Raw genomic sequence first — 13,737 nt, forward strand, 5'->3', positions numbered from 1 at the left:
GTTTACATTCAAGCAGTTTTCAAACACTATGCTTCAAATTTACTGTAATTTAGCTCCACATACGGCCAGATTACACACAGGTGAAACGCTATGTGCATTTTAAATTGTTTTTTACATGACTGGAAGACTGACATCAATGAGCAAAACAAAAAAAAAAGTTTTGGTGCAGCTGCAGCTTCGTCATCAGGGAGCCAGTTGCGTCATTGCTCCCCCCACCTTTATAAGACTGTCAGCGCCCGTGCATCTCACCTGGAATGACACCAAGCACCCAAAGCAAGGACACGACGCAGGCTACTTTTCTAAAAAAGTTTCTCGAAATATTGCCTGTTCACTTCTTTCTCTTCTATGAATCTGGCAAACTACTCGTACTATTCTGGCATGTGCAACATGACCGCAGAGACGCAGCACTCTCCCGCAGAGATCAGCCCGGTGGTCCTGTCCCCCAACGTCAGCCTGGACTCGCCGCTGCCCCCGCTTTTGTTGCAAGGCCGCTCCAAGGACGGCGTCCTGATCAAGTCGGAGCCGCGGGGGCCCAGCCCCGACGCCGAGGACGGAGTCGTGCTGGGCCAGACGGATCAGGAGCACCTGCCCACCGGTAGCCGCCGCAGGAAGAGACCCGTGCAGCGGGGCAAGCCCCCCTACAGCTACATCGCTCTCATCGCCATGGCCATCGCCAACTCCCCCGAGAGGAAACTCACTCTGGGGGGCATTTATAAATTCATCATGGAGCGCTTTCCGTTCTACAGGGAGAACTCCAAGAAGTGGCAGAATTCGATCCGTCACAACTTGACCCTCAACGACTGTTTCGTCAAGATCCCGCGGGAGCCCGGCAGACCCGGGAAGGGCAACTACTGGACTCTGGACCCCGCCGCCGAGGACATGTTCGACAACGGGAGCTTCCTGAGGAGACGCAAGCGGTTCAAGCGCACAGATGTGAGCACCTACCCGGGCTACATCCAGAGCTCCAGCGCCTTCACGCCCACCCCGATGGGAAGGCCTTCCTACCCCAACACCCTGTACGCGGGGATCGGGTCCGGGTACGCGGCTTCCTCCCCGCATCCGGCCATGCTGCATCACTACCAGACTTCCGCCGGCGTGTGCCAGGCGCAGCCGCGCATGTTCAGCATCGATAACATCATCAGCCCTCAGACGATCGGGGAACTCAACCCCCAAGCTTTGCAGGGGCTCGGCGGGGGGGGCCCGCCCGCCATGACCTCAAGCTGTTCGGTCACCGGGGGGGACCCTTCCGCGTGTTTCCAGACCCAAACCGTCAACCAGTCCGCCAACATGTTGAGCAGAAACAGCGGCAATATGTCCTCCAATATCCCCTCCAACCTCACCCCGGCGTACCCCTACTCCTCCCCGGCGTCGCCTCCCAACCTGACCGGCGTGGCCCAGTCCGGTTTTTCCCCCGGGAGCTCTCAGGTGTACTGCCCGGGCAACAGGCTCTCTCTGCCGGCTCTGCGGCCGAGCTCCTGCGCGGAGCACACGGAGCAGCTTCTGGGTCTCTCGGGCCCGATGAACACTTACAACAACTCTTACATGAGACAGGCCAACTTTGCATCGGGACTGGAACGATACATGTGACAGCCCGGTTGAGGAACATTTTGTATTTTATATTCTTATTAATATTTAGTTTGACAGTAAAGGATCAAGCCTTGTGAGAAAACATTCCACTTTTTCCAAGCCATTCATATTTTGACACATTCCACGAGGTCACCTCGGAGATTTAAGTGTTTCACAGACTTTAAAATTGTGTGTTTTCGTTACGTTTTGATGTCGTTTCTATTTTTTAAAAGAAAAAGTTGTCAGTGCAGCAATCAGAAATAAATTCATTTTAATGGACTCTCCACCTTTGACAGTTTCATTATGTTTACACAATTATGGAGAATAAAGTAATAGATTCGTTTCGTTTAATTACTTTTTAGCTAGGGGATGTCTGCAATATTTAAAGCGTATTCACAAAGAACACGTCAAAGAATAAATAAGTCATTGATACACGGTAAGAACAGATTGCCTGTACCGCCGAGTGCGAGTTCATTTCTCCTTGGGGGGGGGGGGGGGTTAAAATTTTAAAATAAATACAAGACAAAAAAAAATAAATAACACCTATAGTTTTGCCTCAATATCTGAAAATCAACAGTATAATAACAAAAATCTTGAAACGCGTCAGCGTGTCACGTGTAATTAATTAAAGTTACTTAAAATCTCTCAAAACTTTACAAATGTCAATAAAATAAATGTCAACGATTGTTATATTGGAATTTGTGATTACTTTTGTAGCAATAATCCAAATCCAGAACCAGGTTAGATTTCACAATTAAACAACAATGTTTATATTTTGTCTAAATTTCATAATGCACTAGAAAAATAACGATGATTGAAATCTGGTTGTGGATGATACTTCGCTTTAACATGTTGATGCAATTAAAGAATGTGTATGACAAAAAAATCAACAAAATATTAGCATTTTATTGAATCTATCATTCAACATGTATCGGATTCACATTAACACTGATCATTGGCTATTTTTAGGACTTTTAGCTAGCTTTTCAGTTTCCAGTGTCTGGTTACATATGTCATTGATATAGACCAATATCAGTTGTCTCTCTGGTCCCACCAGGCAGCAAAATTAGTCAGGGGCCCCATGTGGGAGTTTCCCGAAAGCAACATGTTGTCATTATGGTGCTTCGTCATTAAAATGAGCTCATCTCAGCTGTTTCTCGGGGATCCCTTCTACTTGGGGCCTTAGGCCTGGCCTGTTGCAGAGTTGACAGTGTGGTGCAACAGTGCAGAGGTACCAGGTTCAATTCCAGCTCCGGCATCCCTGTGTGTAGTTTGCATGTTCTCCCCGGGCCTGCGTGGGTTTTCTCCGGGTATTCCGGTTTCCTCCCACATTCCAAAAACATGCCTGGCAGGCTGATTGAACACTCCAAAATTGTCCCGAGGTGTGAGTGTGAGCACGGGTGGTTGTTGGTCTCTGTGTGCCCTGCAATTGGCTGGCAACCGATTCAGAGTGTCCCCCACCTACTGCCCGGAAACAGCTGGGATAGGCTTCAGCACCACTACCAACCCTTGTGAGCATAAGCGGATCGGAAGATGGATGGATGGATGGAATAGTAGGCTAGGCAAACCAAGGCAAATGTATTTCTATATCACATTTTATACACAATTGAAAGGCAAAGCAATGAAAACAAACTTAGCTTATTCAGTTTCCTCAAAAGAATTTACATGGACAACATTTGAACACTTTTCCAAATAAAAGATTTAAAGACATTTAAAAACCAAAGAAAGAACTAAAAAGTAGCTTTCTGAAATTAATCAAGGACTATATCGTGAAATTGTTTTTAAAAATGATTTTAATCAGAGGAAAGTGAAAAAAGGCATAGTTTTCAACCTGCATTTAAAGGCATTTACTGTATACTTGGGGATGAAGCCAAATAAAAAAAATTCAGACCTCTACTTATTCTGATAATATAGATTTTAAACTCACTAGCAAAAAAAAAAAATCTAAAATCAGTAAAACTGCTCTCACTGTTCAGTGTTTATCGACACTCCCATCATCCATTTTCTCTGGCGCTCATTCTCATTTGAAGGTCAGGGGCGAGCCTATCCCACCAAATTTTAGGTGATAGGCTGGGATGGGTTACATCCTGGCAGGGTCAGATTCAAACCCCCAACCGCAGAAATATGAGGCAGATGTACTTTACAATCAACACTATGATTTTATTGTGGTTGTACTTTGCAGTAGTCCACAAACGCGCTGCTTCATACGAAGAGCTGGTGCCAACATTTTGGTTATTTTCAGGGAGTAGCGTGCTTCCCCCCCCTTGTATTTATAATGAACAGCAGAGGGCGCTATAACCTCATAAATCCAGGTAAAAGTGAGCAACAACGGACAAATCTGGATGGCATTGAGTCTTTATGCGCAGATGAAAATAACAAATTCAAGCAGGTCCTCCCCCAAAAATGAAATTGTCTTTTGTAATAAGTTACACAAAAGTCAAACAAAGTATTGTGTTATTGTTGCAAATAAAGTATAAAATCATGGTGTATTTTGAAGCACAGCGTGAATAGAAAAAGATTTTACCTTCAGGGCAAACTTTGCCCAGAAATCACGTTGACTTGCAAATTTGAAAGGAAGTGATAAGATATGATTAGTAATGATTTAAGATCATTTACATGGCCTGGCTTAAGTGCATTATATGCACACTGTGTGACTTGCTGGTGAAATCCAGCTGTCATAAAGTGTGTGTGTGTGTGGGGGGGGGGGGGGGATTAATCCAGGACAGAATAATGACATTTTCTCACAAATTGTTGTTTATTGTTGTGAAACGACAACATTTCTATAGACAATATTTTAAAGATTAAAAGTTCTCCAATGTTGAGCATTTAATTGAGCGAAATTTTAATTTCAACCCCAAAATATAATTATTACACGTTTCAATGAAAATGCACATTTTATAACTTCAATGGGTGTGATGGATTTTTGAACGGCTTTTGGTTTTGGAGTATGAATAGGCCCTTCTTTTGAAAGTGAGTAAACTTTGAAATTCAGCAGGGGATCATCTAATTTTCTCCTTGTATATTTCCATTAAATGTAACTCTGCCTTTTAATCAATACTGGCCGCTAGATGGCGTCTGTCACTTAAACTTTGACAGAACCATTTTTATCTCAGACTTGGCTTCATATTTTACCCTCCATCAAATCGTGTGGAGGGCGACACGGTGGTCGACTGGTTAGGACGTCGCCCTCACAGTGCAGGTGCAGGGTTCGATTTCGGCATAGCATGTTAATTGAACCCTCTAAATTGTCCTGAGGTGTGATTGTGAGCGTGGAAAGCTGTTCGTCTATGTGTCCCCTGCGATTTGCTGGCAACCAGTTCATGGTGTACCCCGCCGACTGCCCAAAAACACCCGGAATAGGCTGCAGAACACCCGCGAAAATGGATGGATGGATGGAAAATTGTGTGGATTCATGTACGCAACAAAAAGAAGTTTTAAAGTGTGTTTGTCCGTCGATTATCTTAAATATGTCATCTCAATTCTGTAAAGATGTGAAAGCATACAACGTCAACAATGCAGTTGAGTATGGACCGTATTTGCACCCACACACCCTCGACAAAAAAACATTGCCGTCTACTGGTCCTTTATTGTAGTACTGTATACAAGTGAACACTCAAGAAAAGGAAAAAAGAAAAGGACTGTGACTTATTAAGAAACGAAAGCAAAAGCATGAACCAGATCAGTGTGATTGAGGATTTACCTGCCAGCCACAAGGCGTTGAATTATAGGTTTTCCATAAGCAGCGTGAATTACAAAAAAAAACAAAACATTCATAAGTAATTAAAAACAAAACAAACAAGTACAACGTTAAAAATACTCCAAATGCCGAAAATATGTCAGTATTGGAAGACCATACATTCAAGAATATAAATCTAAAGCGAGAAAGCAATTTTTGTTATTGACAATAATAATAATAATAATAATAATAATAATTTTGGTTATTTGCAAATGATGCACATCAAATTTGAGATCGTTAATAACTCTACATTTCTAATTGCAACGATAATAATCATTCGTAAAAAAATACTTTTCATCCTAAACTAAAACGAAGGTAAAAAAAAAATAAAATCAAATACATAGAAATAATAAAATGTTTATTAGCAGCACAACAAGGATGTTACTATTTGAATGTTCTATTCGGTTCAATAACATTTGTCATCGAAAAGGTGACGAACAAAAACACATTTTATTGCAATCAATAATACATTTGTCAGAAATGCACATATTAAATCACTCCATATACGTTTTTTTTTTGTTCCTGGTCATTCAATTTTAATTGAACATAAAAATATCAAAGTTAAATTGTGATATGTAAATTTGGCCCAGTTCCCGTGAGTGCGTCACCAATCACGTGACTAGGGTGCTCCGATAAATACGTAAAGGAAGCAGAGGAGGCTCGTGTGGCTCTTTGGTTGGATTCTCAAATGCACGTAATCTTCTCGAAAATTGTGTTATTCGATCATGCGTGATTTTTGAAAAGTCACATTCGACATGAAGTGCTAAAGGAGGGCAGTAGTGGATCGGAGGAAGATCGATGATCTGTGATTGACTTGTACGCCTGGAAAGAGAGAGAGAGAGGGAGCAAGAGAGAGAGGGAGAGAGAGCCGAGCAGAAGTTTCCTGCTGGATGACACTCGCGCCCCCAGAACTCCGAGAGACGCCAAAGGCTGCAGGTCCAACTTTTTTTTCGTCCTTTCGCTTTTGCATTCTAGAACCATGCGTGTGTTGAGTCCTCGGCGACGCGAGTGCAACCAAGTTCTGGTGCGGTTCTAGAGTGTCGGGTGCGGTGGGCTCTCAAAGAGGAGACCATCTCGGCAGGAGGGGAGGAGGGGTGCACGAGAAGGATGACTTTAGGGACGGATATGTCCGACAGCTCTGCATTGTCCGATGATGTGGACATTGACGTGGTCGGGGGGGATCTGTCCGTCGGGAAGGACGGGAAGTACCTGCACCACGATTTCAACCTGGACTCCGATGATAATTACTCCCAGAACGCCGAGGAAGGGGCGTCCTCGCCGGGCCTGAGCAGCTCCGACTGCCCGGCGGAGCAGATGGGAATCGGCGCCGAGGCCGGGGCGGTTCTGGTGGGCGAAAAAGCAAGGAAAAGTGCCCTGGTGAAACCCCCTTACTCCTACATCGCGCTCATCACCATGGCCATCCTGCAGAGCCCCAAGAAGAGACTCACCCTCAGCGAGATCTGCGAGTTCATCAGCAACAGGTTCCCCTACTACCGCGAGAAGTTCCCCGCTTGGCAGAACTCCATCCGGCACAACCTCTCACTCAACGACTGCTTCGTGAAAATCCCACGGGAGCCCGGCAACCCCGGCAAGGGCAATTACTGGACGCTGGACCCGGACTCGGCGGACATGTTCGACAACGGGAGCTTCTTGCGCAGGAGGAAGCGCTTCAAGAGGAACCAGGGCAACGAGATCCTGCGGGACGCCGGGGGCTTCCTCCCCGGCTTCGGATACAGCCCGTACGGATACAGCTACGGACTTCAGCTGCAGAACTTTCACGCCGCGCACAGCCCGTATCACCCGCACCACCATCCGCACGCGGGGGGCTCCTTCCCGTTCCCCAACTCGCCGTGCACCTTGCCCTCGCCCATCTTCCCCGCCGGGCCCCCTCCTTTGCCCGACCTGAGGAAGCCCTTCTACCCGACCCTGGCGCCCGTCAAGACGGACTCGAGCGCCCCGAGTCGACCGTCCTTCTCCATCGACAACATCATCGGCGCGGCCAACACCGCCGCGTCGTCGTACGGCGCGCAGCCGGCCGGGCAGGCGCACATCCTGGCCATGCTCAGCCCGGCCTTGGGCTCGGCTTCCAACCACTTGAGCCTGGCGCAAGACTTGTTACAGCCCGGCACACACGGGCAGCAGACTTTCCCCAGCAAAAACTTGAACACTTGCCCTTTCTGAAGAAGAAAAAAAAATACTGCCCTGAACTGAACGTATTTTTCTTACGAAAAAGCCAAATGTGGTGTGGTCCTATATGTGAAGGTAGGCTGAACGTTATTGGGGGGGCGGGAGGGGGGGGGGGATAAGTATTGTGTTTTGACTCCATAAGAGGGTTTATTTATGCTTTGTAAATAGGTGCATTTGAAGAAGCAACGATTCATTTAAACAGGCCTATACCCGGCCTCCATTTTGTGTTGTAAACGAAAATAACACCTTAAATTCAACTTGTCACCACGAGGAGTGGGTTTTAACATTTTTACGTTACATTTTGTGTTTCTAATAGTGTGGTGACACATGAAACAGACAACTCAGGTTTTAAACTTAGAAAAGCAAAGGAAAAAAAAATAGCAGCACCCCCAAAATCTCCCGTACAAAGTGATTTTTTTTCCTTGGTTGTTTTAAATATTTTGTTATTGGTTAAAAAAAAAGCACATTACCTCCATTCAAACTTGTTTCATGGTTGTATTTCACATACAGTTTCATGTCATGTGTTGCCAATAGAAAAAGACAAATGTTCATTATAGGTCATTTTTTTGGGCTGTAATGACAAAAATAATAAATGTTTTGTGGATTTGAAAGGAAGAAATCTACTTCTATTCTTTTCATTGGATGAACAGTTAAATGAAATTATATGATGAATTGGGATTGTGAGGAAGGGGCTTTCACTCAGACAACATTTCATTTAAATATGTCAAAAACATCAGTGGGTGTGCGGGTGGGGGCCATGCATTCATCCCGTTTGTGGCTCTTGCTTTTCTTACAAAAAAAAAAAGAGAGACCCCTTTTCGAAAGGGCCTATGAGGGAAAACTTGGTGGTTTGTAATTGAAAATGGACAATATCCCCCATAAGCTCTTTAGATTTTGTGGAGCGAATTACGGGGACTTTCGTTGCTAATTTGTAGCAGCATTTTCATTGGGGCTCCTAATCCAGCGTTTGTTGATGTTGTCAGCGAGGACCCCCGGGGACTCAATGCGCGCACAGCGAGGTGTCCCCCTTTGGCGGGCCCAGTGCAGCCACACACGCATTTAGGAGTCTTGAAAAGCAAAGTTGTCAAAGGGCCCTCGCGTTTGCAAAGGGGCCGCTTTCATGTCATCGGCGTTGTCTGGGAACACGAATGAAAAAGAAGCAGTTGGGGGGAACCCCCCGAAACAGGCCCAGTGGTCTTTTTTGAACCGAGCATGTTTGTGGACAGAGGAGCTTGCAAGCGAGGATTTGGCTTTTGTGCGCAAACGTGCGGACAAATTAGTTTGCGGGTGTTTTGACACGTGATTATTGCGGATGAAAGGCGAGGGAGCGATGACCCGTCTTGTCCGTCCTGTGGCGCAACATCGGCGCTTTTCAAAGGCTTTGAAACGAAAACCAACACATGTTCGCTTCTTTAGTTTGCAAGCACAGTTCTGCTGCTGGAGCAAAATGGACCAATGAGACGCGTTTTCTTTTGCATCCTCCTCCCCTCCAAACAAAAATGTTGCCTTGAAGATGACTCACCTTTTCAGCGAAATATCAATTTCACAAGATTTCGCTGTGCTGTCTTCTTAATATTTTGTTCATCTTATATCGAGTTAGAAAATAAGAACAATTCAGTATGATGCATAAAAAACATGCTGTGGGATGATTTTTACACACTAAAAGCGAATAAAAAAGTAAAACAATTATGATCATTGTTGACAATATCGTTATAAGCAGTAGGATATTTTAACGATGAATTTTTGTGGACCGTTGTTTTATTTTTCTCATCCATTGCTTGAGCCCCAAAATGCAATGGATTACACAGAAAACCAACAAAAATAACAATAGAGGCCCTACATACAGTGCCCTACCCTATATAATAAGAATAAGAATAAGAAAACCTTTATTCGTTTCTCAATGGAGACATTCTCAATTTACAGCAGCAAAGTTTTTTTTATACACACACACACACACACACACACACACACACACACACACACACACACACACACACACACACATTTATATATTTATTTACGGTTGCATATGATTGGTCAAACTCAGATAAACGCATACCATATATGAAGCTTATTGCACGTTTTTGCGATAGACGCATTTTGCACGATCCATTATCGCACTGACGATATTTTTTCCCGATATAGTGTGCACCTCTCGCACCCGTGTGCGATATAAACCACCATCTCACCCAATAGCCCTTTATAGCAACAAGAAGCAAATGATTGTTTGAAATAAAAAACTTAACCATGCATCTCGTAAACTCAACAGTGCTATTTTAAACTATATACCACCTTTAAAAAGAACCTGCACGAACCCCTCAAGGCAGTCTGTCGTGTATCTCATAAACAACTTTTGTGTATGTATGTATGTATTTATTTATTTGATGTGATTTTTTTTATGATTATGAACTAAGTTTTCTTTCTTCATTGACCATTTTTCTGTTCAAGCCCTTAAATAGAGAATAGAAATGTATGCAAATTTGCATCGCCATGCCATCAACGTATTCTACTGATGGCAATATAAATTCCTGCAAAATATGCTTCCTCAATAAATTACAATAGGAATAGCTTGCGCATTATTATTATTTTTTTGGGAGGAAGAATTTACTCTGATCAAGTTAGACTTCAGAGAATTCGATTTTTCAATCCTAATAAAAACTGACCTGATTTTTGGTCTCCCTCCCCCTTCCCCCCCAAATCAAGTTGGGGACCCCCGTGCATGCAGTCGTATCAATGTGTCTAAAATTGCATGTGCAAGACCCTCCTGGGCGGACTGTCATGCAGACGCATCATCAGTCCATTAGAATCTCTGCATGAGGACACAATCGAATGGCGTCTCATTCAGACATGCACGATACAAGATTACAGGGTACGACGAGCAGAAATAGACCTATGCTCTTCTTGTTTAAAAAAAAAAAAGACACCACAACAAACAACTCGCACACCCGGCGACCATCTTCCCTTTAATTTTTATTTTGATTCTGTCTTGACTTCAGCTGCAACTGCACGCTTATGTTTGACAACCGGGACCACCCGCACGCACCGGAGAGAGACCGAGAGATTGTCTTGATTTAGACACCGCGACGCTCGTCATTTTGCGTGACGTTGTCTCGAAGAATAGCCTCGAGTGATGCGTGACGTGACAGCCAAATGACTCCAAAAGTGCGTTTATTACGTTTTTTTTTACCCCCTTGGACTAACCGCTTCCATATGGGCTGCGGGGGGAAAAAAACCCAAAGCATTGTTATTTATTCGTTCGATAAATATTAGTAAAGATTGATCATGATAAATATGTGAGGATACATATTTATACCATTACTTGGCGATATATTTTGACAGCGTGAATGCATGCGCGCATGACAGAAAGGAGCTTAGCCAAAATCATTATGCCCGAATCTTTCACCACCTTGTCAATACACTGGGACCCTTGATCGATACATCTTCCTTAGACTTGAAGGACACAAGGGCAGTGCCTGCGCGCGCGTGTCTATGGGTGTGTGTGCGTGTGTGTGTGCGTGTGTGTGTGTGTGTGTGTGTGTGTGTGTGTGTATACCTATTTAATTGATTTTTTTTTTTACAAATGAAACCTTTGTGTGTGTAATTTACATCTTAACACCATATAAAATAATATCATATATTAGACTACATCCCAATTTATTAGGTTCCACAATGACATCCAGTAACTGAAATGCTGCCTTAAAAATCATTTGAGTCACCGCATCGAGAGGTATTCGCTCAACGACGTTATATATACCACTGAAAGCTGTTCCTAATATTTTGCTTCCCCCTAATTGGTTTCACAAGAGAGGCAAGCCGCAATCACGATAATAACCACATTATTAAATCGATACCTTTGGCGCGCGTGTCAAAACCGAGCATCATTATCGCTGTAAAGAGAAAATCCATTTTTGCGCATGATTAGAGGGTGCAGCTATACCTATAATTAATGTGGCCGGAGACTAGAACTGCACATTTTTTAACTTTGTGAGTTAATACACCACCAATAAATGGAATTAGAACACATATTGTGCAATTTTAAGTAAAAGTACACAGCGGAACCTGGGCTGCCGCTTTGCAGGGAGGAATGTTGGCCCGGTCCGAACTGCTCCTTGGCCGAGGAGGAGAAGTGAGCCAAGGCCAGCCTCGATAAATCACTCTGGCCTCTCCCACTACCACCACCACCACCACCACCATCCAATGTTCACCCCCCCCCCCCTTGCAGCAGCCTGCGTGTTTTTGCACCACACGAAGGCATCCCGCTCTTAATTCATTTAGATTGTGTAAATAAAGCCCAGGACAGTCAATTCCCCCATGGGCCAGAACATAATATGAACTTTGGAAGACATACCGAGTGAAGAGAACACCTGCAGTTGGAAAAAATAATAAAGACGAGGAGGACACTATACGACTTGCTCAATATTAGCAGGTGATTTATTCTCCAGAGGCAGCAATTTGCCTATTATTTGACATTAATAAAAAATATTTTAAAAATCTATATTTGTCAAATAATTCTCCATATTATGTATATATTTTTGTTCATGTTGGAGGTTTTCATACAATATGATGGTATAGGCTAATAATGAAGGAATTTAAAGAAAAAAAATCCATATCCATGAAAAAACAAACAGACAAAGAGGCTATGAACAGAGTTGGACAACAGAATGCACGGAATATCAAGTCATGGGGGAGTTTGATTATTTTAAATAAAAAGAAAATATGATTGGAGGAGTAGAGTTCGTATATTCCGCTGAACTCAGTTTAGTACAATTTTTATTAAGCTTTTAGCAAGAGCACAATTAGTCAACATGCAAGTCATTTGTAACGAATTAAATACGGACTGACACGTTTGCTCCTCATCATTTTCAAGGTACAGATGCAACATGCTGCGTGTGCGTGCTTTCCTTTTTACCTTGTAAGCGGACATTCGGCTCACGCAGCGGTGTTACACACACATCAAATAATCGAATTGACGTTTTTTTTGGACCATTTTTCAAAACAGAACTAAAGAGGTCTTGGACATTAAAATAGCAATTTAAAAATCAAATCGAACACTTTGACGCAATATTTATATACTATCCTTTATTTCGATCCGAATCAAAATGTCTGTTTATGCAGTTGACATCATTAAAAAGACATCGTTGTTATTGTTCGACTCGTAAAAACCAAACTTTAAATCGACTTTTTTTTCCCTCGGCGTGAAAGTGTGTCGGGTGTGTGTGTGTGTGTGTGTTGTGTGAAAAGAAGAGGAAAACCTCGCGATAAAAATGGACTGTATCCATAGTGAAACGCGATCACGTAAAGGTCGCGGGGCCAAACTTTTTAAGACTAATGTTTATTTAGAGAAGTGAGCGCTGTCTATGGGACTCCCCGTTCTAATGTCTTTGCCAGACGTGACTGCGTGGACCACCAGGCACGCACCCAAGCCCCCTCTGCAGCTTGCCTCCTTGCCTCCATGCATCCGTGAAAACTAATAACGAGTGGTCAAAACGACGCTCACTCGCCAATACGAACCATGAATGCGGTTTTGAGTCACCCGATTTGCTTTTGCACGAAGCACCAAAACGTCGACGACCTTCGGCTTGATCTCTGCCTCTTTATTTTAAGTCCAACATTTTTAACGCTCCAGAAGCTGCAAGCAATTGAAATAAGCGGCTCATCAGCAGCACTGCGTGTAAAAAAAAAAAAAGAAACAGTTTTTTCCCTGAGAGATAAAGAAATCTTTTCGAGGGGAAGTTTAGCCACAAATAGTTCAATGGAACTTTTTTTTTTCTCTGAGAGATAAAGAAATTTTTTTCGAGGGGAAGTTTAGCCACAAATAGTTCAATGGTTTGGCAATATTTTCGAGATTATTGGAATAAATAGCGGGAAATGTCATGAGTTGTCTATTCTTTGCGACAATGAGCGATTGTTCAGAGCAGATGCGCGGAATAGTGGTCGGATGAGTGAATGAGCGAGTTTGTTTAAAGGTGCAAGCTGACAAAACGAGTTGACAGTTGAAAAAAAAAAATCAGTGATGTCATCGATGAATCAAAGTGGAATGTGAAGTCGTTTCAAAACTATACAATGACTCCGAACCACAATGTGACACGACACATTCGTGAAAATTTTGGTAAATAGCATTTGTGAGACATTTGTTTGGAAGTCTGCGGTGAGATTTCATATTCATGTCAATATGAGCCTTGGCTCAATAAACTCTGGGGAGCCAATTCTCGAAAAGACACCTCCTCCTTCTGCATTTGAGTAAATAA

At 43.4% G+C, this 13,737-nt stretch overlaps 2 protein-coding genes across 2 annotated transcripts; both read left to right on the plus strand.

The window, feature by feature from the left end:
- Window positions 1-279: 279 nt before the first annotated feature.
- On the plus strand, window positions 280-1,587 carry foxe3 (forkhead box E3). Its single transcript, XM_019896513.1, has one exon. The coding sequence runs from the start codon at window positions 346-348 to the stop codon at window positions 1,585-1,587; it is 1,242 nt and encodes a 413-aa protein (XP_019752072.1). The 5' UTR covers window positions 280-345.
- Window positions 1,588-5,970: 4,383 nt separating this feature from the next.
- foxd2 (forkhead box D2) lies at window positions 5,971-8,983 on the plus strand. The gene has a single exon (XM_019896419.1). It carries the CDS (start codon window positions 6,410-6,412, stop codon window positions 7,481-7,483), a length of 1,074 nt encoding a protein of 357 aa, XP_019751978.1. The 5' UTR covers window positions 5,971-6,409; the 3' UTR covers window positions 7,484-8,983.
- The last annotated feature ends 4,754 nt before the right edge of the window (window positions 8,984-13,737 follow it).

Source organism: Hippocampus comes, unplaced genomic scaffold, assembly GCF_001891065.2.
Source record: "Hippocampus comes isolate QL1 unplaced genomic scaffold, H_comes_QL1_v1.1 scaffold22, whole genome shotgun sequence".
Taxonomy (NCBI): domain Eukaryota; kingdom Metazoa; phylum Chordata; class Actinopteri; order Syngnathiformes; family Syngnathidae; genus Hippocampus; species Hippocampus comes.